We start from the raw sequence: 12,974 nt of genomic DNA, 5'->3' as shown, positions 1-12,974 counted from the left end.
TGCCCGAGCGAACCGATAACACACGTAAATCAAAATGTATGTAACTATCGATCAAAATCATCGAATTCAAGCATTTCGTCAATTTTTTGGGAAACTTTCAAATTTATTCACTCAATCCGTAGACTTGACACAAACATGGAAATCTGGGCTTTGCGTGATTTGCAATTGCTTAAATTTGATTCTTCAACAAAATGTGGACCAATGATTTAAGATAATGGTGTAGGAAAAGTTAACAGAGACATCCAGCTGATTGAGTTAAAAGCTATAATTTTACAGAGTCACTCCTCACTTTACATAATTACTACACGCTTAATAAAATGTCGATAGGTTGCCTACCAAAGCAACCAAAATTGTTTGTCTTTGAATAAATTTGAGTGGTACAGTTACAAACTATTGCGGTAAGATTCTTGATAGAACTGGTGTATAATATGAGTGACACATTTTCAATTGAATATTTTAGATGGAGGACGAAATTGTTGACAATGATGCCTCTAACCAAAGGGCGGTTGAAATGAAATCCAAAAAGCAGAAGCAGCAAAAAAAAAAAAATGTATGGCTGAAGAGAGATATTGATAAACTAATCAGTTTGGTGAAAGAGGACAAATTCGTATGGAACACAAACCACGCCGAATATAACAATAGATTAGGAAAAAAACTCTTCTGGTTAAAAGTGGCCAAGGACTTTGATATGAAATTCAATGCGGCTGAAGTCCACGCAAAGTGGATCGCCTTGAGGAAACAATATATTAATCATAGAAAAAAAAAAATGTATTTCAAATATTATAACTCACTCGTCTTCATCGATGGTTCAAGGGAGCGAGGATCTGACTCTTCGACATCAGAATCGGATGATGATAGTGATGAGATTGATACGCGTGATAATGATGAGAGTGATAGGAGTGTAGTAGAACTGGCCTCAACCATCTCTGCCGATGTAAAATTGTCACATTCTTCAGCAATAATCTCTGCCGCTGCAACATTGCCATATTCTCCAGTAACAATTTCTGCCGCTGCAACATTGCCACATTCGTCAACAACAATATCTCCTCGTGCTACAAATAAAATCTTTTTAACCCATGGTATACCAACAACACCTACATCTGTTCAACCTAGCAGATCCTTCGTGTCCAGATTCAATAATTGTTCGAATGCTAGGGACAACGCATTGGGCACATTTATTCTAAGTGAATTGCGGTCGCTACCCGAAAGCGATGCGCATACTTTGAGATGGCGTCTGCAACGAGCCCTGCTGGACTTCAGTGAGGAAATGCAAAACAATATCTATGAATATGAAATGAATTAACTTGTTAACTGCACTACAATTAGTTGCATCTCATATATAAGTAGTTTGTAATAAAAAAAAACTTTAAAATGTGTAAAGGATTTTGCTGTAAAGGATTTTGGTAAAATGAATGCCATGTTAATTATCATTGACGGTGGCGTTAACAGACACAACGAAGTTGATTGAATTTAAATCGATAGTTTTACAAAAGTGCTCCTCACTGCAAAATATCGATAGCTTCACTAAATTTGCTTTCCTAAGCGTCCTTTCGCGAAAGCAAAAATTAGTTCGGTTCGAGTAAATTGAATTTTGTATTTTTTAAGCCATCTATTCAGAGTAAGAATCAAGACAAGTATTTAAATGAATATGAGTAATATATTTTCAATGCCATTTTTTAGATGGTTCGCAAAACGGATAAGGCAAAAGAGTCTAGCAAAAAAAGAGCGACAATAATGAAGCCTGAGAAACCAAAGAAAGTTAAAGTTTGGGAGCACGAACAAATTGTTAAATTCATCGATTTGGTAAAAAATCAAGAATCCATCTGGAAGCTCAACGAGGTTGGCCCTTGGAAAAAGAAAACAAGAAAAGAGGCTTGGTCAAAAGTAGCCGATAGCTTTGGTAATCAATTTGACGAGGAGGATCTGTTAAAAAAATGGAATACTTTGAGAGGATCATATAACGTAGTCTCAAAAACCAATCGCGCATGGCTTTATAGGAAATCACTTTCCTTTCTCGATAGTCGATATGACCAACCAGTTATTTCTTCCACACAACGGTCTGCAACACCCCCGAGAAAATCTTCACAAGATGAATCTATTGATACTGTCGAAGAAGATGACACAATAATCTCTTCGGATGTACAACTGCCCAACTCTTCAGCAGCAGTCTCTAATGTCACAACAACAACACCCGCATCTGCTGCACATCGACAACAGGGCATGGGTGCTGTCGATAGAGACGAGGCTTTGGTCACATTTATCCTAAGTGAATTGCGAACATTATCCGAAAGCAATGCCAATATTTTGAGATGTCGTCTGCAACGCAGCCTACTGGAGTTTAATGAGGAAAATCAGAACAATATGTCTATGTCGATGAATGCTGCCGATCTGGTCGAGATGAATTATGGCACTTCAAAGAATTATTAGTTTACCTATCGAAAAGAATATTTATGATTATTGTACTTATATTTACCTGAAAAATTAAATAAAGCAAGGAATGTGCACTGTAAAAATATATATGCGACATTTTATTCAGCTGTCTTTAAATTGATTGGATTTTTATTTAGTACCTATTGTGTGGTTGATTTTTTTATTTTTGGGTTTCATTTGCTTGCCAAGATTCATTTTACTTTCATATTACATTCACTTATGCTAAAATATTTGTATACGCATGTAATCTGAGCTAATAAAAATTTATTTCATGTTTATTCGGATGTATTTTTTGAAATGTACATGTTTGTTTTTTTAAAATGGAATCCTGCAGAAAGTATTACGATTGCTTAAATACGAATTTAATTGATTTATTTGTCTGCAGCAATTGTTAAGTAACTTGCTTTAAAATATGCATAAATAGTTGCATTTAATATATAAGTTAAGAAATTGAAAGATGATTTATTGAAATGGAGTTCGTGTGATTTTGAAGACTTTACAATTTGGTACAATTTACACAACACAATCTAATAGTAATACTTAAGATTAGCAAAATTGTTATAATAAACTGATAATCATTTGCTGAACAGGATGTAATAAAAACCATTTTCAACATAAACTTATCAAAACTAAACCACAAAATCTAAACGAAACGCCCTCGCTTATAGTCAACTAATCCTTCTCCTCCTGTGGCTGGTCATAGTTTTGTTTGTTTTTAGTAGCAGCAGCAACAGCAGCAGCGCCGCTTGCGTCAGCGTCTCTCATACTTGGTCCCAGGCACCGACAGACGTGTGCGCAGTCCGTGCAAAGTTGCAGCGCTGCTGCCGCCTACGGTGCTGTTTGATCTACTGCGCTCCATTGCGGAGTGACGTCGCTTGTTGTTGCTATTGCTGTTTACTGGCAGTGTATGATTAATATTATTGCTTTTGTTGTTGCGCGTCGATGATCCGTTAGCGCTGGTGCCGTCCTCGCTATATCGATGCCTCTTGCTGATCACAGCCGTATCTGTGTATATGTATGTGTGTATTTGTGTGTTTGTGTGCGTGAAAGAGAGTGTAAAAGAGTTGAATGAGAGATGAACGAATGTAAATGCGAATTACAATTGCTAACTTAATTATGATAAACGTGGGCAGTCAAACTCCCTGTAACTTCATCAACATCATCACCAACATCATCAACATGATTAACTGTTGCATCATCTTCAACACCATTGCTAATCCCATTCTCATTGTCATTGCCATTATTGTCAGCAGCAAAAACTTGAGGCACATCCACAGAGGCCATTGCTTCCAACTGCTCCACATCAGACATTTCTGCTGTTTGGCCAAGGCAACCACATTGTACAATAATGGTCGTTTGTATGTATGTAAATCCGAAATCAAACGAAAGATAGAAAACAAAGGGAAAGAGAGAAAGAAAAAAAAACATTGGGCAAATTTGCCATCATAATCACAATTTTGATACAAAATTTTGAATACATTTTTGTCGGTGGTATTGTTTTTAATTGATTGTTTTTGCCTTTTCATTGACATGACGATGGCGATGGCGATGGCGCAGTGATCCTTGATAATGTGAATGTGCGATAGATAGATATGTAGTATGTATAAGATGCATGTGAATGAACTCGGTTCAAAAGCTTTGCAGCGAAGTCTTGAAAAATCCAAATTATTTGTAGCTTTTATCAAACTCAATTTACTTGCTTTACGATTTATAAAAAAATAATAATAATTTATAATACTCGTGGGTTATCATTTTTAAATCACAAGCTTGTCAAAGGTACTGAATCTAAGTAGAAATAAGATCTAAAAAACCAAACTTGGATGGCAGTTTTAATCACAATTCCATAACTCGAAAGTTTAAACAATTTGCGCTTGCTCGGAAACTCAAGATCTGTACAAATAAATATACAATATATATAACATTTATTTTTGTTCATTTAGACTTCATTCAAGCATAGATTGGGCGAGTGATTATGGTGAAGCAGAATGTCGTGATTCGGATTCCGATGATTAATGAATGTCAGTCAGTTGATTACAATTCGAACATGCCATTGCTGGCCCCTACTTACCTTTAGCGCCGATCTTGCGTTTGGAAGTTGAGTTGGCAGTTCTGCTTTCGGGCGCACTGAGGCGCCCGACGTTGGCGTTGCGCTTCAGCGCCTGCTCGGATCGGCGCTCCCGTGTGTTGGCCAAATTGTTGGCTATCGGCTGGTCGGCACTTTTCTTGGCCACATTCTTGCTACTGTTGCTTCCATTGACAGCGCCATTATCCTGGGCATCAAGCGCTGCAGCTGCAGCAGCAGCAGCAGCAGCGGCGGCAGCATTTGCCCGTTTCAGATTGGCTGGCATGCGCTTGGGCGGTTGCATGGCGCTGGAAACGCTGCCCGATGAGGTAGTTGCTATATCGCCGCTGGAGCTGGCCGTTGGCTTCTGCGGCGATTTGTGCTTAAGATCGTCCTGCTTCTTGTGCATGCCCACGTCCAGCCAGTATTTGAGCTGCGCCTCGCGCTGACGCTGCATTAGCTCCTGGCCAGCAGCATATTTACTGAGCAGCCCCTGGAGCTTCTGCACCGTCTTGTAGACGGTCTCAGCCGCGATCAGGCCATAATCGAACAGTGAGCACATGTGCAGTATAAAATTGCGATAGAGATTCTTGCGGACAATCTCGTGACCCTTGGCATCCAGAAACATTTCGCAGGCCAACGGTAGCTGGCAGTCACCCACGAAGCCATGACGCATCACATGCAGATTCCATAACTTCATCAGCTCCTTCTCGCCCTCATTGACGTCGGAGAACTCATCAATCATCTGTATTGTCTTTTGGCGCAGCCAAAGCGGATCGCTCTCCCCCTCCGAATCAATGTCCAGCTCCTTTGGATGCACCGGCAGGCAGGTCTCCGTATGGTGGTATAATCTATATAATGCATACATAAAGATGCCATTCGAATGTGTAGAAAAGCAAAATAAATAATTCATATAGAAAGATAATCGAGAGAAATACAGAGAAGAGAGGCTCCTCATCAGGTCTAATCACAGATAATCTCTCAATATCAATGCTCACCTATTGTGTCCTGTTATATATGAGCGCTGATTGCTAATGTCATCCTCATCCAATTCAAGAAATTCGTCGAGGCAAGTCTTCTGGCGCCTGGGTCGACAAACCATCAGGCTGGTGACCGAGGTGCGCCTCACCGGGCCACAGGTGCGGGCAAAGGACGAGCCAGACGGGCCGGCCAGATCATAGGGTGAACCGGCATATGAACCATCGTACGCATCATTGATGGTCACATCGATGCGAGCACCGCTGCCCGCCGGCTGGTACGTGAAGTTAAAGCGCGCATGGCACAATTTCAGATGCTTGAGCAGTGCATACAGGCGCAGGCAGTCTAATCCACACCACGGACAGTTCAGTTCCTGTGTGTACTCTGTCTGTTGGCGTGTGTTATTGCTGTACATAAAATTGTATACGATTTGTAAGTGTTCCGGTGGTATGGCCTTGCAGATGGTGCTGCCATTGCCATTCTTGAGGCCGCTACAATTGTTATTGTTATTATTATTGTTGTTGTTGTTATTGTTGATATTGCTGATGTTAAGGTGACTAAGTTCCGTCTCGGCATCCAAATGATGCACATAACGCTGCATCTCAGGCGCTGCTATAGTGTCGGGCAACTGCTCATTGGACAATGTCAAATGGAATTTGAGCATCGGACTCTGCTGGTACACATCGTAGGTCAGCGATAGTGGAATGTAGCTGTCGGGCATTGTCTCCCAGGTGCATTTCTTTGGTGAGAACGATTTAATGCTGGACGAATTCAACGGCTGCAACATTGCCTCATATTCGCCCTCAGTGATGAAACCGCTCGACTTCTCATACAGTATCAATTCGGAGCCGTAAACTTTCTCGTTGCTACGCGATCGTTTGTTCGGCGGTGTTGCTGTTCAAGTGAAATAAAAATTACAATTCGATCACAAAAGTAACACCAAGGAAGGCCCGTCTACGGTCTACATAAAATATTTATGTTTGCCAGTCAACCCTGTGTTATTATACATCTATCGCATTGTGGCAAATAATAACTACATCTATATCAGGACCAACTGGTCGGGAATGCGAGCAGAGAATCGAATACTAAATCACACATTGTAATTCTCTCTGCGCAAGGTTATCTAATCTCTACCTCTACCCACAACTTATACGCTCACACTCATTGTTGTTTACCTGCATTTTCATCGTTGCACACTTGCGGCTGCATCTTGATGCGAAACAGCAGCTTGTAAAGAGTGTGCTGATCACCCATGGGTCGCATTGTCTGCAATGGTATGCTAATGGTGGCGTGCTCCTCGATGCCCTCCTTGGGATTGTAAACAATTTGTGAGCTCTTGCTGAGCAGCTCCTGAAAATCGAGAGTGCTGTCCTTGCGCTTGCTGCGCGTTATCTTGTAAAGCGTTGTCTCCACACACACCCTTTCGCCCGCCTCGCCGAGCAGTTGATCCTGGCCCTGTCGTAGCAAGTCTTCGTTGTCTTGCGGCTTGTGTTTCTCAATCAGAGAATCGTAGATGACATGCAGGAAGTTTTGGGATACAGCCTCAGACTTTTGTGTGATTTTTTCCAGTATGGAATCGATCTTGAAATTGGCTCTTTTCTTATTGTTGCGTGACATGCGCTCCTTCATATAGCTGAGCGTGCGATTTAAGAATATGGGCTGCAATTTACAAATACAATACATATGCATAACGTACAAAAGTAATTAATGAAACCAATGGATATGCTTACGTTTGTCTCGTGGCGATTGCGTAGATAGCGATAGATTTGTGTGGGCTCTGGATAAGTTTATTGATTAGTTTAGATTTGATTTGTTCATATGCGGAATACCAGTTGTGCTGGCGTCAAAAGCTTACTTTCAAATGCCTGCAAGAAGAGTTCCTGCTCTTGCTGATGTCCATTCAGTTTTGTTTGGCTGTCATGGGCTATTGTTGTTGACATGGCCGATGCTGGCGCTGGCGCTGCCAACGCTTCACTTGTAGCAGCATCTGCAGCATGTCCATTGCCACTGTTCAAACCATTTATGTTGTTAGAAACAACGCCAGTCGCAACGTCGGCATTATTGTCCCTTTCACGTTTCTTGGTTGGTGCCATTGTGTTTTATCTCGTGGGATGACAGTCAAGGGGGTGGAGGGAATCTGCCTCAGCCGCGCCGCTTGCTTCGCACACACATACACACACACACACTTCGACGAACTGTCCGTAGCCTTGCTGCAATTTCAGCATACAAACCAACGATGCATTTGCTTCCTAACACATTTTTACGTTTGTTTTTGTGCATTCACTTCTGCTTGTTTTTTCTTTTCGTATTTTCTTGCGTGTTTTCACCGTTTTCCTTTTCGGCGCGAAACCGTATGCTTTGTTGCAGCGTTTCTGATGTTATTATGGGCGTCGTGTCACGATGCGACTGCATGATGACTGTTCATTGCATTTTTATAGTAAATGAGTGCTTCTACATGAATTTCTTAATTAAATAAAACTTTTGTTATTCACTAAATTATTGGACTGTTAGTATTGAAATAAGTAAATTACTTAGAAATATATAATTTATTCAGCGATATGAGCATGTCGTACCGTTTGTGTTTTCCACAAGCTAAACACACCCTGTCAACGTTTTACAACATTGTAATGTGTGAAACTTCATTTTAGGTATAGTTTTTTATTTGATAATATATATATTATTTAATGCTCAGCATATTATTTCTCATGAAAAAAGCTTTCAATATGCATTTTCGGTGATTCAATTTACATTTTCTTTCCATTTATTGTCAGCTGTTCTGACAAGCATTTCTACAGGTGGCAACGCTAAATTTTAACATGAAAGCGTGCACTGTTTTGTGATTTGCAGCTCTGCTTATTTAAAAGCAAACATTTAGCGAAAATCCTTTTTCTTTCAACTTTAAAAAATCTGGTAAAAGTAAGAAGAACACAAAGCACACTGTGTAATTGTGTTGAGAGTATAAGTGCAAATACAATTAACTAATTGCCACAACTAGCAACCTCACATTTACACACACACACGCCCACCTCTTGACTAATTTTGCTTAACAAATTATTTCAGACGAAAGCCGACAACTGTTTTGAAATATCAACAATTCTAAGAGGTTCTTCATAGAAATTAAATAAAATGGATAAAAACAGCGCAGCGTTGTATAAAAAAATGCAATCCGAGGTTGAGTCATACCAAAATCTACAGAAATGTAAGTGAATTAAAATAATGAATAAGTGCAATTAAAATAAAAATGAATTTCTGCTAATACAGCTTGTGTCAAGGTGGTTAAGCAGCGCGCACTCCTGGAGAGTCAGCTGAATGAGAATAAGTGCGTACTGGATGAACTAAATTTGCTTGGACCAGACAACAAAGTGTATAAGTTGTTCGGTCCCGTGCTGGTGAAACAAGAGCTGGAAGATTCACGCCAGAATGTTGGCAAACGCATCGAGTATATCTCGAAGGAACTGAAGGGATCGAGCGATACACTGGAAAACATGTATGCTAACTGTACAGCACACCCAAAATGCCAAATATTATCAATTATTTATTGTATTGCAGGGAAAAAGACATGCTGAAGCACCGTGAAGCAGTGGCAAAGTATCAACAGCAGTGGCAGGTTGCGGCAGCCATGAAGTGAAACACATCCACTTAAATTACTATTTATTCATTATTGCAAAGCACTTACGGACGTTTGTAGACATCCGCATTAACTTGAAATCAATTAAATTTAATTATTTGAACTAAAATTTGTGGTGGATAACGTAATACAATAGTCGCTTTAGAAATTCAATTTGCAACAGTTTGAAATGTCCTGGAGTTGGAATCGCTTTATTTTCTTCAATTATTGGTCTATATATGATAAATATATCTTCAGATGATCCGTTGATGCGTCCATTTACTAAGGCAGTGACACCATCCCACAAGACAGATAACCAAAGTCGACATGCATCAGGTTTTTTTCTGAGCCTGTGGCCACTTTTCTGCCAAAGAAGGCAACGCGTCAAAAATTTTGCAGATCTCGCGTGTCGTGCAGTGCAATCAGCTCATTATTTAAGTTGACTTCGCTGTTACAAATTCACGGGTAAATTAAAAACCCAACCGTATATTAACATGCGTGCATGCGTGCATGGGTGCGAGATGTGGTGATACAGTAAACGCTTAGTATTCTAAGACGATATTTTGAAATATTTCGATATTCAGGTCGTTATGGCTAGATGCAACCGATATCGATACCCATTGGTGCATTGATTTCATCACTAATCTATGAATGAAGTGTGTACTTAGTATTCTAAGACGATATTTTGAAATATTTCGATATTCAGGTCGTTATGGCTAGATGCAACCGATATCGATACCCATTGCTTTCATCACTAATGTATGAATGAAGTGTGTACTTCCCACAATTTACGCGGCATCTCAAATGCCGGCTGTGCTGTTGTATTTAATAAATAAAATCGTATATAATGACTAATCATTTTAAAGACTACTACTATATTTTGGGCATTCCGCATAATGCGTCTATTAAAGACATAAAAAATGCATATCGCAGGCTGATGTTACGATATCATCCAGATAAGAATCCCAACCAAAGTGTCGAGGACGAAGAGCGTTGTAAAGCAATTATTGGTGCGTATACTAAATTATCTGATCCGACAACGCGTCAGGAATTCGATAGATGTTATCACACAAATAAAAATCAACACAAATCTGAAAATGAACCATCGTCAAGCCAGCACAACAGCGGCAGTCACCAAAACTATAAAAGCAAACCAAATCAGAACCAGGAGAATAATAAACACGAGTATCAAAACAACAATAACGATGGCAGTCACCAAAATTATAAAAGCAAACCAAATCGAAACCAGGGGAATTATAAACACAATTATCAAAACAACAACAACAATGGATACCAGTATCGGAATAAGAATAGAGATCATGGCAGTCACCAAAACTATAAAAGGAAACCAAATCAAAACCAGGAGAATAATAAACACAATTTTCAAAACAACGATGAATACCAGTATCGAAATAACACTAGAGATCATGGCAGTTACCAAAACCAAGAGAATTATGAATACCATTCCCGAAACAATAGGAGTAATTCAAGTTATCTTAGTATTATTTGGGAACTTTGTAAATCTTTCATGTTCTTAAGCTTGATTTGTGTGGTTGGGGCTGCGGTAGTTCTAGTTCTAGTAGCTTACGCAATTTTAATAATTTTCAAATATAGTGTATTAATATGGAGATTTGTGAAAAATTTGGGAATCGTTATTTTCACGATACTACAAGTAATTTTTAAAAGCTTGTTTTACATTTTATACTATGGAGCAAAACTTATTTGTATAGTTGTCCCAGCCCTGTTCAAAGTCTCCTTGTTTGTTCTCAAAGCCATTTTATTTGTAGCAACTGGCTTAGCGAAATGTGTCCCAGTTATTTTTAAAGTGTTGGCAGGTGTGATGGGTATAATATCAAGCGCTTTTAGGTTTATTATTTGTGCAGGATAAGTAAATGGATCTGTAATCAAGTACAAAGCCATTATAAATAAAATAAAAATAATAAATTTTTGTATTTTCAACTTGAAATTGTATGCGTGTAATATTCAGAAAATGTTTTTATTTCAATAGAATTTTCACAAATGTTGCTTGCTTAACGTTAAACAATGGAATGATTATAATGACTCAGTTGCCAATCTTTTCAATATCATCCGCATTGTCGGTATTCAAATAAATAATATCCTTCTGAAAATGTTCCTTAATAGTGCGACAGACAGTCATACTTTTCTCACCGTCGATAAGATTTATAGCAATGCCCGATTTTCCAAATCGACCAGTGCGTCCAATGCGATGCAAATAGGTCTCACAGTCGGCATTGCCACGAAGATCAACGGGCAGATCAAAATTAACCACAATTGTGACTTGTTCGATGTCAATGCCACGCGACAGGACATTCGTAGTGATGAGCACTTTTTCCTGGCCGGATCTAAATCGATCCAAAACTGCAAGTCTCTGTTCAACGGTCAAATCGCCAGAAAGAACAGCCACCGAATGGCCATCGGCAGTCATTTTAGCTGCCAGCCATGCAGCCGTTTTGCGCGTGTGACAAAATATAATTGCCTGACCAATGCTGATGCAACCATAAATATTCTGGATGGCATTGTACTTGCCATCTTCGTTTTTGCAGTTCACATAATATTGTTTGATGTTATCAAGAGATTCTTGCTCACGCATCAATCGTATTATTGTCGGCTCGGAGACAATCAAGCGAGCAAAGTCCATAACTTCCTTGTCATATGTCGCCGAAAAGAACAACATCTGGCATTGCGGACTAAGCATTTTATGAATCCTAATGCACTGATCGTGATGCCCTTGCGTTGCAATCATAACGTCCGCTTCATCTAACACAAAAACTCGAACTTTTTTGATGTCAAACAAACGCATCTTGATACCCCAGTCCATCATTTTACCCGGAGTTCCAATCAAAATGTGCTCCGTAATTTTCGAGTTGCGATCAACTGCAAACAATATGCAAATGCGGTATTAGTGAAATATAAAATACATCAATAGAAAATCGCAAATCGTAATAGATTGATGGACTTATTTGATGTATGCACACATATTACCTTCTTCACCACGGACTGCGAATCTGAGCTTTATGTCTGGACAAAATTGACCCATCCGAGCTGCCACTTCGCCAGTTTGGATCGCAAGCTCGTAAGTGGGCGAGAGGCACAGAACTTGAGGATGATTCTGTGCGACGTTTACGCGACTAAGCATTGCTAACACAAAGGCAGCAGTTTTGCCAGTTCCCGATTGGCTTTGTGCTATCATATTTTGCGGTGGATCGGCGAGGAGAGTTGGCAATGCGGTCTCTTGAATTTTCGATGGCGTGTTGAAGCCCATCGCATAAATACCCTTTAGTAGTTCCGGCTTTAGATGTAATGCCTCGAACGTTTTCACTGAATGCAACGGTGAATTCGGATTTTTTTGTTGAATGTCCAGCGACTGATTCGTGTTAACCAAGCCTTTGCCCAATATTTTAATGAGTAGACTGGTTTCAGCTGGGTCGGCTACGTCCGGTTCGTTGTCCTTATTTGTTGGTTTTGTCGGTGCCGGTTCATCCGCATTTAAGTCTATTTTCAATTTCGGCACCTCTTGGTCTTCTGCAATTTTTACCCAATCGCTCATTTTGAATAGGTTTTATCTTCTTAAAAACGTCTAAGTCGAATTACACGAATTTGTATAAAGATGGACAATGCCTGATGCAGCTGTTGTTAACAAAGTGTGCAGCAATAATTATCGATAGGTCGTTGCATGATAGTTTGATATGATTGTTGGTCATGCAGGCAAGCCCTCTTATGTTCGGCAACTGACAGTGAACATCGATAAATATTTGTGAAATCATTTAAGCTATTAAATAAACAATAATTAACCCTTGGTTATCAAATGTAATGACATTAAATGTAATTAGCAAATCGTTGTCAAAGGTAATGACATTTATGCAGCACTTAAAATTG

The 12,974-nt window shown here is 39.5% G+C and overlaps 5 protein-coding genes across 8 annotated transcripts; 3 read left to right on the top strand and 2 right to left on the bottom strand.

The window, feature by feature from the left end:
• Positions 1 to 149: 149 nt before the first annotated feature.
• On the top strand, positions 150 to 1,380 carry LOC116806505. The gene is made up of 2 exons (XM_032743239.2): positions 150 to 398; positions 461 to 1,380. The coding sequence occupies exon 2, from the start codon at positions 461 to 463 to the stop codon at positions 1,301 to 1,303; it is 843 nt and encodes a 280-aa protein (XP_032599130.1). The 5' UTR covers positions 150 to 398; the 3' UTR covers positions 1,304 to 1,380.
• Positions 1,381 to 1,526: 146 nt separating this feature from the next.
• Positions 1,527 to 2,507, top strand: LOC6556614. Its single transcript, XM_001984189.2, has 2 exons — positions 1,527 to 1,618; positions 1,681 to 2,507. Exon 2 carries the CDS (start codon positions 1,681 to 1,683, stop codon positions 2,425 to 2,427), a length of 747 nt encoding a protein of 248 aa, XP_001984225.2. The 5' UTR covers positions 1,527 to 1,618; the 3' UTR covers positions 2,428 to 2,507.
• Positions 2,508 to 2,912: 405 nt separating this feature from the next.
• On the bottom strand, positions 2,913 to 7,848 carry LOC6556625 (polycomb protein Su(z)12). Of its 3 annotated transcripts, none has more exons than XM_032737875.2 (7): positions 7,326 to 7,848; positions 7,201 to 7,247; positions 6,646 to 7,129; positions 5,491 to 6,364; positions 4,499 to 5,343; positions 3,541 to 3,746; positions 3,375 to 3,435 (listed from the first exon to the last, which is right to left on the bottom strand). In XM_032737875.2, the coding sequence occupies exons 1-6, from the start codon at positions 7,561 to 7,563 to the stop codon at positions 3,541 to 3,543; spliced, it is 2,694 nt and encodes an 897-aa protein (XP_032593766.1). In that variant the 5' UTR covers positions 7,564 to 7,848; the 3' UTR covers positions 3,375 to 3,435. The 3 variants fall into 3 exon arrangements, with proteins under 3 accessions (XP_001984226.1, XP_032593766.1, XP_032593774.1); XM_032737883.2 differs by having other exon boundaries at positions 3,541 to 3,743; XM_001984190.3 differs by lacking the exon at positions 3,541 to 3,746 and having other exon boundaries at positions 2,913 to 3,435; positions 7,326 to 7,846.
• A 418-nt stretch (positions 7,849 to 8,266) lies between these two features.
• On the top strand, positions 8,267 to 9,251 carry LOC6557098 (probable prefoldin subunit 6). Of its 2 annotated transcripts, none has more exons than XM_043215474.1 (4): positions 8,267 to 8,380; positions 8,531 to 8,669; positions 8,732 to 8,957; positions 9,020 to 9,207. In XM_043215474.1, exons 2-4 carry the CDS (start codon positions 8,597 to 8,599, stop codon positions 9,096 to 9,098), a joined length of 378 nt encoding a protein of 125 aa, XP_043071409.1. In that variant the 5' UTR covers positions 8,267 to 8,380; positions 8,531 to 8,596; the 3' UTR covers positions 9,099 to 9,207. The 2 variants fall into 2 exon arrangements, with proteins under 2 accessions (XP_043071409.1, XP_001984227.1); XM_001984191.2 differs by having other exon boundaries at positions 8,289 to 8,386; positions 9,020 to 9,251.
• A 1,803-nt stretch (positions 9,252 to 11,054) lies between these two features.
• On the bottom strand, positions 11,055 to 12,750 carry LOC6556637 (DEAD-box helicase Dbp80). Its single transcript, XM_001984192.2, has 2 exons — positions 12,081 to 12,750; positions 11,055 to 11,972 (listed from the first exon to the last, which is right to left on the bottom strand). Exons 1-2 carry the CDS (start codon positions 12,643 to 12,645, stop codon positions 11,140 to 11,142), a joined length of 1,398 nt encoding a protein of 465 aa, XP_001984228.1. The 5' UTR covers positions 12,646 to 12,750; the 3' UTR covers positions 11,055 to 11,139.
• Between the last annotated feature and the right edge of the window lie 224 nt (positions 12,751 to 12,974).

Source organism: Drosophila grimshawi, unplaced genomic scaffold (assembly GCF_018153295.1).
Source record: "Drosophila grimshawi isolate 15287-2541.00 unplaced genomic scaffold, ASM1815329v1 contig_44, whole genome shotgun sequence".
Taxonomy (NCBI): domain Eukaryota; kingdom Metazoa; phylum Arthropoda; class Insecta; order Diptera; family Drosophilidae; genus Drosophila; species Drosophila grimshawi.
The sequence above is the reverse complement of the archived record's forward strand: the minus strand, read 5'-3'. Positions and strand labels throughout refer to the sequence as shown.

Excerpts from the sequence above, each read along its gene's own strand:
- LOC6557098 (XM_001984191.2), top strand. The coding sequence starts at position 8,597 with ATGGATAAAAACAGCGCAGCGTTGTATAAAAAAATGCAATCCGAGGTT. Across the intron at positions 8,670-8,731 it reads ATACCAAAATCTACAGAAAT|CTTGTGTCAAGGTGGTTAAG; the intron begins GTAAGTGAATTA and ends CTGCTAATACAG. Across the intron at positions 8,958-9,019 it reads AGCGATACACTGGAAAACAT|GGAAAAAGACATGCTGAAGC; the intron begins GTATGCTAACTG and ends ATTGTATTGCAG.
- LOC6556614 (XM_001984189.2), top strand. The coding sequence starts at position 1,681 with ATGGTTCGCAAAACGGATAAGGCAAAAGAGTCTAGCAAAAAAAGAGCG.
- LOC6556637 (XM_001984192.2), bottom strand. The coding sequence starts at position 12,645 with ATGAGCGATTGGGTAAAAATTGCAGAAGACCAAGAGGTGCCGAAATTG. Across the intron at positions 11,973-12,080 it reads CGCAGTCCGTGGTGAAGAAG|TTGATCGCAACTCGAAAATT; the intron begins GTAATATGTGTG and ends TATTGTTTGCAG.
- LOC6556625 (XM_001984190.3), bottom strand. The coding sequence starts at position 7,563 with ATGGCACCAACCAAGAAACGTGAAAGGGACAATAATGCCGACGTTGCG. Across the intron at positions 7,130-7,200 it reads GCAATCGCCACGAGACAAAC|CCCATATTCTTAAATCGCAC; the intron begins GTAAGCATATCC and ends TGTAAATTGCAG. Across the intron at positions 3,436-4,498 it reads ACGCAAGATCGGCGCTAAAG|ATACGGCTGTGATCAGCAAG; the intron begins GTAAGTAGGGGC and ends ACATATACACAG.
- LOC116806505 (XM_032743239.2), top strand. The coding sequence starts at position 461 with ATGGAGGACGAAATTGTTGACAATGATGCCTCTAACCAAAGGGCGGTT.